Source organism: Mobula birostris, chromosome 6 (genome assembly GCF_030028105.1).
Source record: "Mobula birostris isolate sMobBir1 chromosome 6, sMobBir1.hap1, whole genome shotgun sequence".
Classification (NCBI taxonomy): Eukaryota; Metazoa; Chordata; class Chondrichthyes; order Myliobatiformes; family Myliobatidae; genus Mobula; species Mobula birostris.
In genome coordinates this window covers 77,869,706-77,890,506 of record NC_092375.1, presented here as the reverse complement: position 1 = coordinate 77,890,506, position 20,801 = coordinate 77,869,706, and the positions used below count along the sequence as shown (strand labels likewise).

General features: G+C 43.9%; 1 protein-coding gene across 1 annotated transcript in view; it reads right to left on the bottom strand.

The window, feature by feature from the left end:
* grpr (gastrin-releasing peptide receptor) overlaps positions 1-8,493 on the bottom strand; it is a 66,551-nt gene extending 58,058 nt beyond the window's left edge. The window contains exon 1 of the mRNA XM_072262327.1: positions 7,963-8,493. Coding sequence (XP_072118428.1) covers positions 7,963-8,366 — 404 coding nt within the window. The 5' untranslated portion in view covers positions 8,367-8,493. The remainder of the gene's footprint in view (positions 1-7,962) is intronic.
* Between the last annotated feature and the right edge of the window lie 12,308 nt (positions 8,494-20,801).

Sequence of the window (20,801 nt, the reverse complement as noted above, 5' to 3'; positions counted from 1 at the left end):
TTACTCTTTGATCAAGAATTAGTCATGATAAAAGCTCCATTTGACGGAAAGTACACTTAACATTCTAATGGTATGGTGCAACATGTCAACTTATCCCATTTGTCATTCTTTATCTATTCTCAGGAAATGAGGGCAGCTGGCAAGGCACACTGTGATTGGATCCACTATGGCCCAACTATATAAAGAAGAGACAGATAACACTGTGATTAAGTAACTAGCTGTGCTTTTCTGACAGAGGGAAGGTAATACAGAAATCAAATAGTTGAAGATAGCTGGAAAATGCCACTCCCCAGAGGAACTCTTTTAGCTGTGTCCTACCATTGAGATGGAGATGATATAAGGAAACAAGTCCTTTCGACTACTAACTCCATGTGAACCATCAAACACCCACTTACACTCATCCCATTTTTATTCTGCCCACTAAATCCTCCCAGATCCTACCACTCACAAACAGAAGAAAGTCAGCAGCTGTTGGAAACCCAAAGCAGCATGCACAAAATGCTGAAGGAACTCAGGTCAGGCAGCATCTGTGGAGATGAATAAACAGGCAACGTTTCAGGCTGACACCCTTCTTCAGGACTGGGACAGAAGGGGGAAGAGGTCAGAATAAAAAGGTGGGAGGAGGGGAAGGATGCTAGCTGGAAAGTGATAGGTGAAGCCAGGTAAGTGGGAAAGGTCAAGAATGAATCTAATAGGGAGGAGAGTGGACCATGGGAGAAAGAGAAGGAGGAGGGGACCCCGAGAGAAGTAATGGGCAGATGAAAAGAGGTAAAAGGCCAGAGTGAGGATTAGAGGAAGAGAGGAGGGGAAGGGATTTTTTTCCCTCAGGAGAAATCAATATTCATGCCATCAGGTTGGAGGCTATCCAGATGAACAATACGGTATTGCTCCTTTACTTTGAGGGTGGCTGCATCTTAGGAGAAGAGGAGGCCATAGACGAGTGTTACACAAAGGAGTCAGGCTACAACAGGAATTACAAACAAAAGATACTTATTAAATTAAAATTAAAGTAAAGGGGGAAAAGGGTAATGTGTGGTGTGGTAGTGCTGACTGCAGAATGGGAGAGAGGGAGTGAGAGTGGCCTTGTTTCTAAGCAGTCCCCAGCAGGTGCTGCCAATGGAAGGGTAATTGCAGGTGTCTCAATGAACCACAATGCAGGTTCAAGAGGAAACACAGGCCAGGAAATATACAGGATATAACACCAACAGGTTGGAATGGGAATGGGAATCAGAATTAAAATGTTTGGCCTTCGGGAGGTTCTGTTTTTGGCAGGTGCTCGATGAAGTGGTCCCCCAATTTATGACAGGTCTCACCAATGTAGAGAAGGCCAAATCAGGAGCCCTGGACACAATAGGCAAACCCAGCAGATTCGCAAGTGAAGTGATGCCTCACCTGGAAAGACTGTTTGGGGCCCTGAGTGGAGGTGAGGGAGGAGGTGTATGGGCAGGTGTAGCATTTAGGTCACTCGTAGGGATAAGTGCCAGAAGGGCGGGAAGGAGATTAGTGGGGAAGGATGAATGGACAAGGGAATCACAAAGGGGGCAATCCCTGCATAAAGCGCATAGCTGGTGGGGGGGCTTAGTGGTAGGATCCCTCTGGAGATGGCGGAAGTTGCAGAGGGTGAAGTGTTGGATGCAGAAGCTCATGGGGTGGTAAGTAAGGACAAGTGGAACTCTATCACTGCTAAGGCAGCAGGGAGATGCGGTGAGCACAGATGTTCGAGAAATGGAGGAGATGTGGGTGAAGGCAGTGTCAATGGTGGAGGAAAGGAAACATATTTCACTGAAGAAAAAGGACATCTCTGATGTCCTGGAATGAAAAGCCGCATCTTGGGAACAGATGTAGCAGAGGCAAAGGAGCTGAGAAAAGGGAACAGCATCTTTGCACTCACTCTAGAGGCAATTTGAAATAGCTTATTAACCAACATATTTTTGAGATGTGGAGGAAAGCAGAGCACATGGAAGAAAGCACAATCTCATAGAACATCGAACAGTACAGCACAGGAACAATTCCTACTGCCCACAATGTTCTGTGGAACTAATTAACCTAGTAATGAAATGCCTAACTAAATTAATCCCTTTCTGCCTACACAATGTCCATATCCCCTCAATCTCTGCACATTCATGTGTCTATCTAAGAGACTCTTAAATGCCTCATTTGAATTTGCTTCCACTTTTACCCTTGTCAATACATTCCAGGCACCCACCACTCTGCATAAAAAACTTGTCCTGCACATCTCCTTTGAACTTCCCTCCTCTCATCTAAAACACTTGCGCTCTAATATTAGACATTTTGACGTTGGGAAGAAAGGCAGAAAGCTCACAGGGGAAGCTGGGAACATATCCAGATCACTGGAGCTATGAGGGGGCATCTCTACAAGCTGGGCTATTTTACTGCCTATCAACCACAACGATCTTACAGGTACTGGGCACATTTCCCACCGACTCCCACTGAATTGGCCATGTTCTATATTGCCCATTTATGTCATGCCTTTCACTACCTCAGGATGTTCTGAAGCATCCACTGGCAGATGGTTAACTTTTAATGTATAGCCACAGTGGTGATGTAGGAAACTTAGTTGTCAACTTTACATAGCAAGCTCCCCCGGACAGCTCCTGATAAAAGATCAGGTACTTTGCTTCCAATTTTAGTTCGGGGATAAATTTCAATCAGGACTGGGGACTGGGATAAAAGTGAGAGCAGCACAGTTGCACAGCTGGTAGAGTCAATAATTCGCAGTGCCACATTCAATCCTGATCTCTGTGGTGTCTGTCCAGGGTATGCATATTCTCTCTATGACCATGTGGTTCCCTCTAAGCTTCCAGCTTTCTCTCATATCACAGTGATGTGGAAGCTGATAGGATCACTAGCCATTATGAACTATCTCTAGTGTAGGTAGAGTGGTATCTTTAGAGTAGGTAAGTGCAGAAAGTATAAGGAAAACTAAAATATGGGAATAATATAGTTTAGTCTAAATTGGTGTGTGATAACTGGCATGTACTCAATGGGCCAAAGGGCTTGTTTCAACGTGTTACAGCTCTATGACGCACTGCTCTTCTTTAAGACAGGAAGCTTCAGTGTAGGGTGCCAAGGGGGCACTTACATTTATCAGAGATCTGAACTCGATTTAGTCTGATCTCCAAAGGACATTACAATGTAGCTGAAGAGTTGCAACTAACAATCTCCGTCCCACCATAAGCAGTCTTGAATCCAGAACAACAGACAGGGTTAGGGTTGCAACTCTGTGACACTGAACTCAGAGCGTTTTGGGATTGAAAACAAAGGAGAATTGCAATATCTTATATTTATCAGTGGCTATAGCTCCACAAGGATGTTTCTTTGCATAGCTGCTTCTCAAATGTACGAATGAAGCATACATGTTTTAAAGAATGCTTATTTGGAATTGGTTTGCTCTGGTTATATGCATGAAGGAGCTGTGGGTTATTCAATCAATAAGCTAACATTCGTCTTTATAACGAACGATAAACTTGGCCCCCAGTTATCTCCAGAATAAGCTCAATAAATAAGATAACCAACATAAGGAAAATATCCGAGAACTGGGCAATGTCAGGCTCAATGTGCTTTAAGGGGCAACAATTTGACGTGACAGGCATATGAATCTAAAAATCTGGCCTGATCTACCTATAGATTGTATTTCACTTTCAGGGGAAAGAAAACAAACTCAAAAAAGGGCCAGTTTAGGTCTCCTAAACCATGAGAAATATGCTACTCTGTCAGATGAAGCAAATTGTCTTGCTGACTGAGTTTCACAGTGTCTCTCAAAGAACTGATCTTTAATCTTACTTAAGGTTGATTGAAGGACTGAAATATTGGTTGCAAGACGTCCAGTGTACTGGGGTTATGCAGTATTGGTGTCATTTCATACTCCCAGTAGTTTCAGATCAGCCAGCACAGGGTCTTTGCACATCTGTTGCTTATGTCCGCTGTGCATCTGAGCAAGCACAAAAAAAACAGCATCTTGCATGCGATGTTTTAACATGCTTCTGTTTTAAACATCCTGTATTCTAGGTCTATAAACATGGTCAGTGTAATAATTCCATAGCCGCGCAGTTCTGCTATTTGATCCAAACAAGCAACGCAATGAACTCATAAGCTCAACCATGTCACGTCAAAGCAACTTCAACTCAGAATCAGATTTAATGTCACTGACATACAGGTATGGCATGAAATTCATTGCTTTCTGGCAGCTGAACATACGAATACAACAAGAATGAGGTATACAATTTTAATTAGAGCAAAACGAAAGCAAAAATAGGGAGATAGTGTTCATGGGTTGGCTCATTGTTCATTCAGAAATTTCAGAATCAGAATCAGCTTTCGTACACTGCATGTCATGAAATTTTGTTGTTTTGCGGCAGCGGTACATTGCAATACAAAATCTTTAAAAACTTTAAATTATAATAAGAAATATGTATATAAACTAAATTAAGTAAGTAGCACAAAAAGAGAGCAATAAAAAACGAGATATGCATATGGGTTCAGCGTCCGTTCAAAAATCTGATGGCGGAGGGTAAGAAGCTCTTCCTGTTCCGTTAAGTATGTGCCTTCAGTCTCCGGTACTAGGATATAGAAGAGAGCATGTCCTGGGTGATGGAGGTCCTTAATGATAGATGCTGCCTTTTTGAGACGTTGCCTTTTGAAGGTGTCCTGGATGCTGGGGAGGCTGGTGTCCGTGATGGAGCTGGCTGAGTTTACAACTTTCTGCAACCTTTTGCGAGCCTACGCAGTGGCTCCTCCGTTCCAGACTTCAAAGTACTTTAAACATGGGACATCTGAAACTCGCTGAACCCTTCCAGCATTTTCTGTTTGCAGTTCGGAAAAAAATATAATGTTGGCCTCAGAACAATGTTCAACTCACTACCTCCCGGGCTGAGCGAATGGCTGGGAGTTTGTTGCAAGCAGGCATAGAAACACATAACAGCGTTCCTTTCAGCGTTACTTTAAGACCACAAATGGCAGTGACCCGTTTTCCAATAGTAAGAACATTGATAGTAAATTCGCTGCTTTCATAATAGGAAGAGATTCTGAAGATGCTGGAGGAACTCAGCAGGTCAGACAGCATCTACGGAAATTAATAAACTGTCGGCATTTCGGACAGAGACTTAGTCCGAAATGTTGAATGTGTATTCATTTCCATAGATGCTGGTTGAACTGCTGAGTTCCTCCAGTACTTTCAAATCTGTTAACAATTGGCTTAAAGTTGAGGTATGCACCTCAATCTGAGGGGAGTGGACTACCAGTGTGCGTTTCACTTGGCACACATCTGAAAACCTTTTTCATTGGTGTATGGCTGTGTTCATTCTCAACTTACACTCTGAATAGACTTAGAGCAAGAGAGGAGATCTGCCTTTAGATAGATACCGACTTAACTCTTTGAAATGTCATTAGAAGTGCACGGTTTAGGATTCTACCACCGCTTCAAAGCAAGAATAATAATCCCGACGGAGAGTTGAGATGGGCGATGCTTCAATACTTTTGTAGTTCGTTTCTTTGGGCTAAGACATTTTTTTTGCAAAATTTTATTTCAAACTGCGGATTTTGTGAAAATTACGCAGCTGTTCTATCAAAACCTAAATGCGGCTAGCCAGAGATGAACTTTGCGTGTCCTATGCAAACTTTCGCACGCGAACGTGAATAGCTATGAATTGTTAGGACAAGAAAATGAACAAGCTAACAAATCAAAATGAACACGGCGCTTTATGGCAGGGAAATTGGACACCACGCGTGTGTTTTGTTTTCCACACTAGACGTTAGGCGTAAGTCTGATCTTTGACAGACGGTGATAAGTTTCACACCTGCCGCACTTAAATTTCTATTGATCACACAAAGTGCTGGAGGAACTCACTAGGTCAAGCAGCTTCTGTGGAAATCGACAGTCGCCGTTTCTGGCGGAGACCCTTCTTCAGCCCAGAAGAAGGACTACAGTATTCATTTCCACAGATGCTACCTGACCTGCTGAGTTCCTCCAGCATTTTGTGTGCGTTGCTTTGGATTTCCAGCATCTGCAGACTTTCTCGTGTTTATAAATTTCTAACTGAGTTAGACATGAACAATATTCGGTTACAGAGAACTCTTCACAGAAGTTGCCCCACAGTTAAACGTTCTAGCTGATGTATTTTTTTGAAATATGAGAGTTCAAAGTTGAAGTTAAATTTATTATCAAAGTACGTATATGCTACCATATACTACCTTGAGATGCATTTCCTTGCAGGTATAAGAAATGCAATAGAATTTACATGGAAAAACATACATAAGCAAAGACTGGCAAACAAGGGATGTGCAAAGGAAGAGTAATTGTGCAAATGAAACATAATACTGAGAACATGAGATGTAAGCAGCTTTGAAAGCGAGTCTGTAGGTCGCAGAACACCCCTTGGCTACTTGCACTAGTCATTAATCGTCACATTTAGCACGTTTACCTCGTCGTTTTCAGCCGGAAAGAGGGCTAAATATCTGGAGAGGGTCCTAACGAAGATACTCTTCATAACTTCCACTGGCACCTTATATTGTAACTACACTATCATAACTGGGTTTCATAGATAGCCCAACATGAGCAAGTTCCTACACCCACCGCTAAGCCACCAGTATCACGAGAGGAACGCTTCACGAAAGGCCACTTCCCCATCTGTTGGCAGATGGCTAACAGATGGGATTCTCCGGTAATTCTTGTACTGCAAGGTGAGCGCAGGAGTGTGTTCCGCGGCCACAAAGTATGATGTTCTCACAAATCTCACTCAAAGAGATAATCCACATCCCAAAGTTAAGAAAAACTTGACATTTCAAGAGGTCAAATCTAAATTGATCGAATTGGGACTGTGGTTTCGCGGTGTCTCGCAGACTGGGGCCATGATTTCTGTTTGTTCACTGACGGCGTAAAGAGGCAGAGGGTTCGGGAACAAGTCAATGCTAAATAAAGCGAGCGGGCAGGCCGGCAGACTGGTGTTATTATTTTTTATATCAACGCAACAAATAGGGTGACGTGTTTTATCAATGGCACTTCGCTTGGTCCATATTCTGGGCCACAGGCTGGGAGTGCACGATTCCTTAAAAAGACCTCCATAATAGGACTGGGTATAGACTAAAGCAGCTTGAAACAGAACTCAGACACCAGGACTGATTCTAAAACTTAGTTTGTTTAACAGCGTCTCCGATCCGCTTCTGATATCTGAGCACACTGCTCTGACAGTGGGTTGTAATAAAAAGCGAGGCAAATACCTGTTGCCCCCACTGCCCCTGGCCTCTGTCACGAGTATGGCTGCGATCTTTGGAACACATCTACCCCTCAAAAGCAACATCCCCTGTCCTCACACGCCACCATGGCACCGCCGAGGCTTCCTATAAGATTTTATGGAGTTTTGGTATTGCCAACAAGTTTCTCAGCAACCTCTCCCTTACATCACAGTGGGAGAAGTACTTTAGCAATAGGTATTTTCAAAAGAACCGAAACACGCATTAGAGGTGGTAGGAAGTACGAAGCAGAAGGGATAATCTGCAGTAGGAACCTGGAACTGAACGCGGGTCTGAGCTGCGCAAGGAACCTTACCGAGGTTTATAAAACTAAGAGATGCACTGACGGAGTAGGATCTTTTTCCCAGGGTGGAAAAGCCAGATGCTAGAGGGCATCCGTTTAAGACGAAAAGGGGATAGTTTAAAGCAGATGTGCAGGACAAGATTTTTTTCACACAGAGACTGACGGGTGCCTGGACGGGCTGTGGAAGCAGATGGGCTAGTAGCGTTTACGAGAGGTTTAAACAGTCGCACGAACTAACAGAGAATGGAGGGATACAGATCACGAACAGACAGAAGAGATATAGTTTCGCTTGAAGGGCCAGTTGTCGTGCTGTTCTGTGGAACATTTTCTGGAGCTTGGCTTGCCCCGTTCTGAAGCATCATTCCACAGTAGGAAAGGGTGTATGAGGGAGATAGCCTGCCGACACTCACCTGTCCGCACTGAGCGCAGTCAGCGTGAAGACGGAGACCCCGACCGATGTCAGCTGGATGAAGGCGATAAGTTTGCAGCCGACCCGACCGAACAGCCACTCGTTGGTGATGTACTTGCTGGCGTCTACCGGGGCGCAGGTCAGTAGCAACAGCAGGTCGCCCAGCGCCAAGCTAGTGATGAAGATATTAGGCACGTTCCTCATGGACTTCACAGTGCAGAAGATCTTGATGAGGGTCACGTTGCCGATCAGCCCCACCAGGATGATGAGCCCGTAGATGGCCGGGATAGCGTAGAGGAACAGGACCCCCTGGGCTTCGAGATCGACCGCCTGCTCACTCTCGTTGAGGGACTGGTTAAAATCCAGCCACCCCCAGTCCGACCGGGAGAAGTCCTCCGCACTCATTGTGCCCTGGGCTTAAACGTTCAGCCACCTCTCCTGACCTATGTGGGGCGGCTCTGGATTTTAAAGCAGGCTTCCCTTTCCCTCCCTCCCCGCTCCCTTCCCCCGCGTCCTGTGGTCCCGCTGCTTCCCCTTCTGCTGCGCGACCAGCCCTGGCCGCGGCAAGATTTAAAGTGTGAGCTCTCCGCGTGCGTCTTGCCTCTCTAGCACTTGGCGTTACTTCACCATGGATGCACGAATGTGCTGGTTTTGCAGCATCTACTACGGCGAACGCACGGAACACGGCCACCTGCTGGAGAAATCCTCCACCTCTCTCCCATTCACTCGCTTGTAACTGGTCAGTGAGCGCAATGCCGGAAACCCAAGGACACAGCAACACTAGAACCGCTCAGCGGTGCAACCAGTGCCCGCCCGCGGAAAGGCGAGGCGGAGTTGATGATTCAGGTTGAGGACCTGTCATCAGAAGGAACTTAATTCATTATGTCAGATTTCCAGCGTCGTGTTGTTTAAGTTTGAAGCATCACACGAAATGCTAGAGGAGTTCAGCTGGTCAGGCAGCATTCGTGAGAGGAAAGTGGACAGGGTTATCTTCCCTCAGTTTGGAATTCGACCCGAAGCGTTCAGTGTCATCTTACTCCTCAGAGCCCGCTGAGCAACACCGGCGTTTTGTGTATTCATCCAAATTCCAGGAGGTGCAATCTTTTGCGTCTCTTTTTTTTTGAAGTGCTTCACTATTCCCCCCTTTCCCAATTTCTTCCAATGTTTAACTTAGTTCTGAAAATAGAACGCTATTTGGTAATGCAGGCATCGCAGGTGATCAGCAAATCGACTGAATGTCGCCATTTATTGCAGTTAAGATGTGATGCATCAGTTACATGCGGCATTAGTCAGTGCGCATCTGAAATACTGTGTACAGTACTTGATTCCCAGCTTGATGAAGGGTGTTAACACTAGTTCTGAGAAATCTTATTAGACCGATCTCAGAGATGGGGAAAGCGGGCAGAGAAGCTCTGGAGGTTAGAAAGGTGAAAGGTTGCTGACTCTTCCGACACTCTACAGAATTTAGAAATAAATACTTTTGCTGCTAATTTTATAATTGCTTTACTCATAGTACAATCTGTCCTTTTGTGTCCCTGCTGTACTGCCAATGGCTGCAAACAGATACTAGATAGGTAGATAGATAGATAATAAAGTCCCTATCCCCAAAAGACCGTTTCCCTCCAAGCTCTCCCCATTGAATGGAAATTTCCCATGCAGTCACAAGAAACCCAAGGCCTGTTCTTTTACCTCTTCTTGTCATGGTCCGGTCCGTGAAGTCTGCATTCCGGTTCACGGTCTATTCCATTGACCCTTATTCCAGGTTTTCTGGTTTTCCCTTGTCCAGTTGTGTGCCTTAATTGAGGCACATGATTTCTCATTTTGTGCTGACTTCATAAATAGCTCCTGCATTCGGCTTCAGTTGCTGACTGTTCCCTCCTCTTCCGCCTGAAGCCCTGCCTACAACTGTCACAATGGGGGTGCTGGGAAAGGACCCAAATGCAAGACACAGACACTGAAGTACAAGGAACAGGACTTGACTAGAGTAAGGACATGACAGGATTCAGGCAAGGAACAGGGACAAGAGCGCAGACTTGGGCTAGGGAAATAAGGACCAGGACTAGGAACCATGGACTAGGAGACAAGGCTTGGACTCCAAGCCCGAGACTGGACAAGGACCCGGAACCTGGGTCTTGCCTTGGGCTCGGACCCCAGAACCAGGCAAGGACATGACTTGGCTGCCAGCTGGGATCTTGGGTCTTGAGCTTGGCTTGAGGCTGGGGTCTTGGGTCTTGAGCTTGGCTTGAGGCTGGGGTCTGGGGTCTTGGGTCTTGAGCTTGGCTTGAGGCTGGGGTCCTGGGTCGAGCTTGGCTTGAGGCTGGGGTCTTGGGTCTTGAGCTTGGCTGCAGGATCCTTGAGGCTGGGGTCTTGGTTCTTGAGCTTGGCTGAGGGATCCTCGAGGCTTGGGTTCTTGGAGCTTGGCTGCAGGATCCTCGAGGCTTGGGTTCTTGGAGCTTGGCTGTGGGATCCTCGAAGCTTGGGTCCTTAGAGCTTGGCTGCAGGATCCTCGTCTTGAAATGCAGAGGCTGATAACTCAGAGGCTGGAGCTGAGAGACTGAATGGGAACTGAAGATTAGCATAGAGCCGGGACTTGTCCTTTGAAAAGCCGGGACTCATCATTAATACGGCACTAACATGAGACAGGACAGAACATAAACATAGAGCCAGGACTTATCCTAAGACAAGCCGGGACTTAACTTCTCCACACCAAGGTGGGACAGGTCTCTCCGTCAGGTAATGGCAGAACAGCCAGACTTACCCAACAGAGGCAAGGACAAGACAAGACAGATCCCCCCACATGGCAACTGCAAAACAGCCTGGCTTACCCCCCAGAGGCGAGGACAAGACAAGACAAGACAGGACCCCCCACAGGGCAACAGCAAAACAGCCTGGCTTACCCCACAGAGGCGAGGACAAGACAAGACAAGACAGGACCCCCCCACAGGGCAACAGCAAAACAGCCTGGCTTACCCCACAGAGGTGAGGACAAGAAGAGACAAACACCAATGAACAACAGACAGTTCCATCTCTGCTCCGGGGTACCTCCAAGTCTCAGTTCGGCCAGCAACCTCAGCTGGCTACAGAAACAGCCAGATCCCTACCTAGTTCGGAGTGGCTGGCAGCCACTCGGCTGGCCTGGGAAACAGCCGAATCCATACCGCAAAGACTACGCCAATGAGTGACAACAAGGCTCCATGAAGCAGTGGTCCTCCACCAGGCCTAGAGATCACAAATGGTTTTACTAGCCTTCCATCAGCAGGTTGCTCCAAGGAGGACTGATGAGACAAACCAGCCGCCCATGCTCAACCCCAAGGCTACTTATATTGCAAGCCCAAAGATGGGAATCAGGTGCCTATGATTAACTCAAACAAGGGTCAGCTGGAAGACCCAGAGTCCTGAGTCCACAGACTGGACCATGAATCGGAATGGGGACTTCATGGACAGGACCATGACAGCAACTTCACCTGCGTCCTTGCCCATAATGCCATCAAGCTCAACTGCCGGAGCAAGACCAGGGCCTTGCTGTGTCAAGATAAGGAACTGTCTTTCATTGTTTGGAACTGTCTCTTTGTGTCCTCGCCTTCACTAGGTAGGTCCGGCTGTTTGCTGCTACCTTGAGTTGGGAACTGTCTCTGTGTCCACGCCTTTGCTAGGTAGGTCCAGCCATTTGCCGCTACCTTGTGTTGGAAACCGTCCCTTTGTGCCCTCGCCTCCGCTGTGTAGGCTCTGCGTTCCTGTTCTCTCATGACCAAGGCTCTGTGTTCCTGTTCTCTCATGATCAAGGCTCTGTGTTCCTGTTCTCTCACGACGAAGGCTCTGCGTTCCTGTCTCCCTCGACCAAGTCAAGGCTTCTTGTCTTGTCCTGTCCATATGCCTCGCCCAGCCCAGGAGTATCTCGCCCAGCCTGGTACTGGGGTTCCCTCGTCCTGTCCAAGCCACGTCCAAGAACCTCGTCCTGTCCAAGCCACGTCCTAGAAACTTGTCCTGTCCAAGTCAAGGCTTTGTGTTCCCGTCCTGTCCATGTGCCTCGTCCTGTGCAGGAGTTCCATGTCCTGTCCTGTAGCCACATCCTGTCCTTGCCAAGATCTTAGTCCTGAGTCCTAGCCTAGACCCGACTTCCGGTTCCGAGTTCCAACCAAGATCCAGGTTCTAGGACCGGAGTTCCGTGTCATTAGTCCAGGCTCCTTGTTCCTAGTTCCTTGTCTGGGTTCCGTGTTTCTTGTCCATGTCCTAGCCCAGGCCCTGTGTCAATGTCCTTTCTCCCCCACTTTCCTTGCTTTCTTGACACTCTGAGTCCTTTTCCTAGTACTTCAGTGTCTGTGTCTTGCATTTGGGTCTGCTCCCAGCGCCCCCCTTATGACACTTCCCTTTCATCCATCCAGTGATCAAAACAGGTTTTCCAGGTAAACCAAAATTTAAAAAAAATCCACTCCTTCCAGTCGAGTGTACTGCATTAGGTTTCACAATATTGGCTTCTCCATATTGGTGAGAAAAGAAACACAAATTGAGTGATCACTACATGAGCCAGCAGTGTTCAGTTCACAAAGGCTACTCTGAAATCTGTACTGCCTTCCATATTGCCTGGCACAGCTGTTGGTAGGCACAGATACATTAGGGTCATTTATGAAACTCTTGGATAGGCACATGGATGATAGAAAAATGGAGGGCTGTGTGGGAAGGAAAAGTTATGAAATTCCAGAATCTGTGGAACATTGGAAGAAGCTAACCAAAACACCCATTATTTCTATAGCTTTCAAAACTCTGGGATGTAGAGCATTGGGTCCATTATATTTATTTGCTTTCAATCTCGTAAACTTCTCTAGTATTTTATTTTTAACTAATGACAATTTCCCTTAATTCCTTATTCTCACCTAGTTTTCTAGAATTTGCACATTCTTTTCTGAAGATGGACATAGAGGACCTATATTTCTTTGGCATTTTCTTTTTCCTGTAATGTATTATTCTGTCTCTGCCTGTGAGTCTCACATTTGTTCCTGATAGTCTTCCTTTTTTTTTAAAAGACCAGTGAAAGTTCTTACAGTCCATTTCTGCATAACTCTCCAGTTTACTTCCATATTCTTTTTCCTGTTTTTAATAAATTTCTTGACCTTCCTCTGCTAAGCTTCTAAACTGCTTCCACTTATCAGATCTGGTGCTTTTTGTCAAATTTATAAGCTTTTTGCATTGTTTTAATGTACTTCTTAATTTTATCTTTTAGCCATGAATGGGTCATCTTTCCTTCTGTTTTTTTTTTGGTGTCTTAAAGGAATATAATTTTTTTTGCAGACCACACAGGATTTCTTTAAATAACAGCTATTGATTGTTCTCCATCAGACTTTTTTAAATTAGTGGGAAGGTAGAGGATTGGGAAGCTTTTAAAAACTAACCGAAAGCAACTAAAACGTCATAAAGAAGGAAAAGGTGGAATATGAAGGTAAGCAAGCTAATAATATTAAAGAGATACAAAAAGTTTCTTCAGATATATAAAATGTGAAAAAGAGGCAAGAGTAGATATTTGACCGCTGGAAAATGATGATGGTGTGGTAGTAATGGGGGACAAGGAAATGGTGGATGAACTGAATAAGTATTTTGCATAAGTCTTCATTGTGAAATACACTAGCAGTATGCAGAAGTTCTAGAGTGTCAGGGAGCAGAAGTGTGTGAAGTTGCCATTATTAGGGACAAGGTACTTAGGAAACCGAAAGGTCTGAAGATACATAGGTCGCCTGGACCAGCTGGTCTACCCTCCAGGATTCTGAAAGAGATGACTGAAGAGATTGTGGAGGCATTAGTAATGATCTCTCAAGAATCAATGAATTCTGGCATAGTTCCAGAGGACTGGAAAATTGAAAATGTCATTCCACTCTTCAAAAAGAGAGAGAGGCAGAAGAAAGGAAATTATAGGCCAGTTCGTTTGACCTCAGTAGTTGAAGTTGATTGTTAAGAATGTAGTTTTGGGGTACTTTGAAGCACATGGTAAAATAGGCTGTAGTCAGCATGGTTTCCTTAAGCGGAAATCTTGCCCGACAAATCTGTTGGAAATCTTTGAGGAAATAACAAGCAGGATAGACAAAGGAGTATTGGTGGATGTTGTGTACTTCGATTTTCAGGACGCCTTTGACAGGATGCCACACGATGCTGCTTAACAAGTTACGAGCCCATGGTATCATAGGAAAGATTCTAGCATGGATAGTGCATTGGCTGATTGGCAGGAGGCAAATAGATGGAATAAAGGGAGCCTTTTCTGGTTGACTTCCAGTGACCAGTGGTATTCCACAGGGATCTGTGTTGGGATTGTTTATTTTTATGCTATATGTTAATAATTTGGATAATAAAATTGATGGCTTTGTGGCCAAGTGTGCAGACAATACGAAGATAGGTGGAGGGCAGATAGTTTTAAGGAAGCAGAGAGTTTACAGAAGGGTTTAGACAGATTAGGAGAATTGGCAAAGAAGTGGCAGATGGAATACAGTGTTGGGAAGTGTGTTGCCATTGACTTTGGCAAAAGAAATAAAAGTGTAGACTATTTTCTAAATGGAGAAAAAATTCAAAAATGTGAGGTGCAAAGGGATTTGGAAGTGCTCACACAGGATTCAATAAAGGTTAATTTGTGGGTCGAGTTGGTAGTGAGGAAGGCAAGTGCAATGTTAGCATTAATTTCATGAGAACTAGGACATAAAACCAACAGAGTGGATGCGGAAAGGATGTTTCTTATGGTGCGGGATTCTAAGACCAGAGAACACAGCCTCAGAATAGAGGGATGTCCATTTAGAACAGAGCTAAGGAGGATCTTCTTTAGCCAGAGAGCGGGCAATCTGTGGAATTCATTGCCTCAGACAGCTGTGGAGGCCAAGCCATTGGGTATATTTAAGGCAGAGTTTGATAGATTCTTGACTGTTTGGGCATGAAAGGATATGAGGAGAAGGCATGAGATTGGATCTGAAGGGAAATGGATCAGCCATGATGAGATGGTGGAGCAAACCTGATGAGCCAAATGGCCTAATTCTGCTCTTATACAGTATTTATGGTCTTACGGTCTTATGATTTTAATGCAATTTCCTGATCAACTACAGCCAACTCAATGCTCATACCTTTATTTGATCCAATTTAAGAGTATAGTTTTGAATTAAACTGTGTAATTTTCAACTCAATGTACAATTCTATCATGTTGTATTCCAAAGGCCCCTTCATAATAATTCTTTCTTATTGTGTAATACAAGATCTAAAATTGTATTTTATTGAGTTCATTCTTCAACATAAAGGATCATGAAAATTATTCCAAATATAGTGCATGAATTTTATACTTCATTGTATTACTGCTAATTTGACTCGTTCAGTCCATACGTAGATTAAGGCCCCTCATTATTATTGTACTATTCTATTATATTAATCTTTAATTTATTGATTTGGTTAATGTTGCAACTTCTCGCTGATGGCCTGTAAATAATTCTCACCCATGATTTTAGTTCATTTTTCTGCTTCATAGCACCACTCAAAAAGGTTTTAATTTTACATCATGATCTGTCAAGCCAGGATGACTTCTCACTACAGGCCTGGCTGTATTCCTTATTTATAGCACAACCTCTTTTACTGACCCTTATTGCTATCCTTGTTATATGTCCAATATCTTTTAACATTCCCCTCCAAGCATTGGTCACTTGCAGCTTCATAACCAGAACTGGAATGAGATCACACTCATTTACTTCAATTTGTGCATCTCATTTATTTGCATTGCTTTGAATGGTGCATGAATTTGGTTGGTGTACCTTTAATCTTGCCCTTTAAGACCTTGGCTTCAATACCTCTTTACACAATTGCTTCCTGGATTTCTTCTCTTGTAGACCGCAGTCAATTCAGATTAGAAGACTGCATCTCCTCCACAGTCTCCATCTGCACTGGTGCACCACAAGGCTGTGTGGTTAGCCCCCTGCTCTACTCACTTTATACGATCCAATGCCGTAATCAAATTTACTGATGACACCACTGTCATAGGCTGAATCAAAGTTGGTGACGAATCAGCATATAGGAGGGAGCTGAAAATTTGGCCGAGTGGTGCCACAACAACAACCTGTCACTCAATTTCAGCAAGACCAAAGAGCTGATTATTGACTCAGGAGTAGGAAACCGAAGAATCATGAGCCAGTCCTCATTGGGGAATCAGAGGTGGAGAAGATCAGCAACTTTAAAATTCCTTGGTGTTATTATTTCACAGATCATATACTGAGCCCAGCACCTAAGTGCAATTATGAAGAAAGCATGCAAGGGTCTCTAATCCCTTAGAAGTTTGCGAAGGTTAAGCGTGACATCTAACACTTTGTAAAACCTCTATGGATGTGGTGGAAAGTTTATTGATTGGCTGCATCACAGCCTGATATGGAAATACCAATGCCTTTGAACAGAAAATCCTACAAAAAGTAGTGAATACAGTCCAGTCCATCGTGGGTGAAGACCTTCCCACCAGTGAGCACACCTACATGGTGCGTTGTTGCAGGAAAATTGCATCCATCATCAGGGACCCCTACCACCCAGGTCATGCTCTTGTCTTGCTGAGCCATCAGGAAGAAGGTACAGGAGCCTCAGGACTAATACACCAAGTTCAGGAACAGTTATTACCCCTCAACTATCAGGCTCTTGAACCAGAGGAGATAACTTACTTACCCCACTACTCAACTGTTCCCAAAATCTATGGTTTCACATTCATGAACTCTTCATCTCATGTTCACAATATTTATTCCTTATTTATTTATTTATTAATATCATTCCTTTCTTTTTGTATTTGCACAGTTTGTTGTCTTTTGCACATTAGTTGAAAGCTCAAGTTTGGAAAGTCTTTCATTGATTCCATTATGGTTATTATTCTATTATGGATTTATTGAGAATGCCCACAAGAATGTCATATGTGGCTCTCAGGGTTGTATATGGTGACATATATGTAGTTAGATCATAAATTTCCTTTGAATTTGAACTTTTGACAGTAACTTGAGCACCTTTGCTGCTTGTCGTTATTTCTTCTACCTATTTATTTCACTTCTTACTTTTCTTCCACTTCCTGATTTGTTTCTATCCTTCCTGAATTCTCTAAGAATCCTATCCCTTGCTAAAGTAGTTTCTTCTCTTAATTATTCTCAGAAATTTGTTTGTGATCAAAGATGATTTGCCTCCACTCAGGTTTTGGAGGTTCTGAGATGACTGAATGTGTGAACTCTAGACTCTTCCTCAGATGAGATAGGAGATGGCTGATGGGCTGAATGAATCATCTGTGAGGTGGTGTACTCTTTTCATGCCTTAGAAATTCCGTGTTCCTGAAGATGACCTTGTGATTCTCAATACCATTTCGAATCCTCCTCCTCCCCTACTTTGGGTAATCATGTGCTGGAAATTCCTAGGTGTTGGTAGAGATGTGGGTCTGACAGTCTCCTGACATGAAATATCTGGTGTTGGCCATGTAAACAACATGACCAGGCCTATCTGGTTGACCTCGATATTCGGAATGTTGGTCAGGTAAAGATCACTGACATCGATTTGCTTATCCTTAACTCTGGGGAAAAAAGCAATCTTAAACTTTCCTCAGATGCCCAAGGAACGCATCCCCACTCATCGCCTTCCTCTCACAGGGCATGTGTCCCTGTCCTGCTGAGATATAATCCTTCCTATTTGCACAGGTTCCACCTTCCTCAGAAATGGTTCCAATTCCCCTGAAATCTAACACGTCCATCAGCTCTATAAATTGCCACCCCTCTTTGTAGGTAGACAAGATAGGGAAGATGGCTGTGACACACTGGCCTTCCTCACTCAGGTCAGTAAGCACAGAAATCGGTTTGCTGTGTTTCAGTTGCATCAGATATTGGTAAAGCCACATATGACATTTTGTGTTTAGGTTTGGTCACCCTGCTATAGAAAATATGTCACTAAGCTGGAAAGGGTGCAGTGGAGGTTTCTGAGGACATTATCAGGAGTCAATGGACAAAGTTACAGAGAGATGTTGGGCAGGGTGGAGCATAGAAGAACGAGGAATGATCCTGTAGAGGTGTATAAAATTATGAGGGGCATAGATGGGGTGAATGCACACAGTTTTGTTCCCAGGGTTGGGGAATTAAGAACTAAAGTGAGAGGGGACAGAGGTTTAACCTGAGGGACAACCTTTTCATCCAGAGGGTGATTAGTATATGGAATGAGCTGCCAGATGACCGGTACCTCGACAACATTTAAAAGGTACTTGCACAGGTACATGGATAAGAATGATTTAGAAGGATATGGGCCAAATATGGACAAAGGGGACAGCATAGGTGGGAATTGTGGTTAGTGTGGACCTTTTGGACCAGGCTATATGACTCTATGATTCTATTGGCTTATTTCTGTGCTTATTAGCACATGGAATTTTAAGTGATCCTGAGATTACTTGCTTTGAGGTCCTTTCTAGTCCTCTGGAATAAAATATTGATGTGAAACTTCTTTCAGCCTACAGAGAAGAAGTCATCACCCTGACACAGTGGTGTCAAGAAAACAACCTCTCCCTCAATGACGCAAAAACAAAGGAGTTGGTTATGGACTACAGGCGGAATGGATACAGGCTAACCGCAATTGACATCAATGGATCTGAGGTTGAGAGGGTGAACAGCTTTAAGTTCCTCGGCATACACATCACCAAGAATCTCACGTGATCTGCACATACTGGCTGTGTGGTGAAAAAGTACAACAGCACCACTTTCACCTCAGACGGTTGAAGAAGTTTGGCATGAATCCCCAAATCCTAAGGACTTTCTACAAGGGCACAAATGAGAGCATCCTGGCTGGCTGCATCACTGCCTGGTATGGGAACTGTACTTCCCTCAATCACTGGACTCTGCAGGGAGTGGTGCGGACCAGCCTAGTGCATCTGTAGATGTGAACTTCCCACTATCCTGGACTTTTACAAAGACAGGTGTGTAAAAAGGGCCTGAAGGATCATTGGTGACCTGAGCCACCTCAACCACAAACTGTTCCAGCTGCTACCAACAGGCTCCGGGACAGCTTCTTCCACCAGGCCATCAGACTGATTAATTCATGCTGATACAATTGTATTTCTATGTTATATTGTCTCTCCTGTTGTACATACTATTTTTTACAAATTACTGTAAATTGTGCATTGCACATTTAGAAAGAGATGTAATGTAAAGATTTTTACTCATGTATATGAAGGATGTACAGTAAGTAATAAAGTCAATTCAATTACTTCAGTGTAAAGAAATTACATCCTTCTTCACATTAAACCAAACTGCCTTCAGTACTCCAGCTATGGTTTTACCAAAGTACTGTACACCTTGTACATTTAAGAACTATGCTGATTTACTATTCTTCATGTTATTCATTATACTCCATTTGGGATCCTTTTGATAACTCACTTAAGCAACCAATATCCCTATATCTCCACACAACTTACTGTATCTTCTAATGCCGTTCATCCAACTTTCAGTTCACAACTTATATTTGCCACCATCTGCAGAGTTTTCCCCCATTTGCAGTTACCTCTTGCATTTTTACGAAACCATGGACTTTATTTTCTTAAATCTACTGATGCTGAGTGCATTGCCAATCCAAAGTGACCAGTGACAGGGCAATACATAACCAAATCCCTTCACATGCAGGAGGTGAGAATAACCCCTCCTATAGGTGGCAAAACCACAATTCCAGCTACGACTGCTGTCAAAATTCAAAACGTCTATGAAATTTGCATCATGTCTCTTTTATTCAGACATTGGGGAGAACTAATTAATCAATCAAAAATTGTAACATATTTTAGAAATTAAGACAAGAAGTAAATCACTTAAAACCACCAAGTAACATATCTAAGCAAATATAAAAAAAATGCTACTCAACCAATTCAACTAAATTAATTCATTTGCTTCCTCAGTCTCTTCTGTCCATTTAAATCAAAGGGTTTGTTAATCTACAGCAGATTCATCAGGCATGTTTTCCACTGTTATTGCTGAAGAATTATAATGTTTGTGCAGGTTTTCTCAATTCCATGTGGAGTTGAGAACAGACAGCAGACAGCAGCCTGGTAATTGCTGGAGAAATTCAGCTGGCAGGAACGGTACTCCCATGCTTAGACATGACATGAAAAGCTTTGTCTGATGGTTTACCCTTTTGCTGCATCCACACAGATTCTGTTACCTAGCTATTGCCTTCATCTTTCTCCCAGTGTGAAGCTGAACCAGCTTCTTTGCACTTTGACATTTGACCTTGATTTAAATTTTGAACTATGTAGTAATGCTACTGCTACTTTCATTCTACTCCTGTTACCTTGTCCAATGATCTCTTTAATTCAGATTATTTGTTGTGAAGCCCTTTTCCATGCTTCTGGCACCTTATGCCAGCTTGATTCCAGTACCTGTCAGGCTCCTACATTTGGCCTTTGTGTCCAGTCTTTAGTGCTGTGTACTAACCTGTAATGGACCCGATTCACATGGTTATTGGTCCACATTGACTTCTGTTTCAACAACTGTTCTGGCCTCTAGAGGCACGGTACATTTTGTATGAACATCACTTCCTGTACTTTTGACATAATTTCCCATACGAGTTAATTTGGATTCAAATCGAAGCACGCAGTGGAAAGGCATCTATCTCCATTCTCTCTTTATTTGCACTTGCAACAGCAATATCTTTTCACAGGAAAGACCTCATTAAAAATCCTGAGGAAATCTTCTGCCTCGGGTGATTTTTGAGAAGGTGTTTAAGTTGTTGCATAGCTTTGTACGTACACACTGTGATGGCAGTAGACTGAAAAGATGACTCATCTTCCAAGGCATTGCCCGTGGATGAGAGATGCATTTGAACACCATCGATGAAAATGTTTCTGAC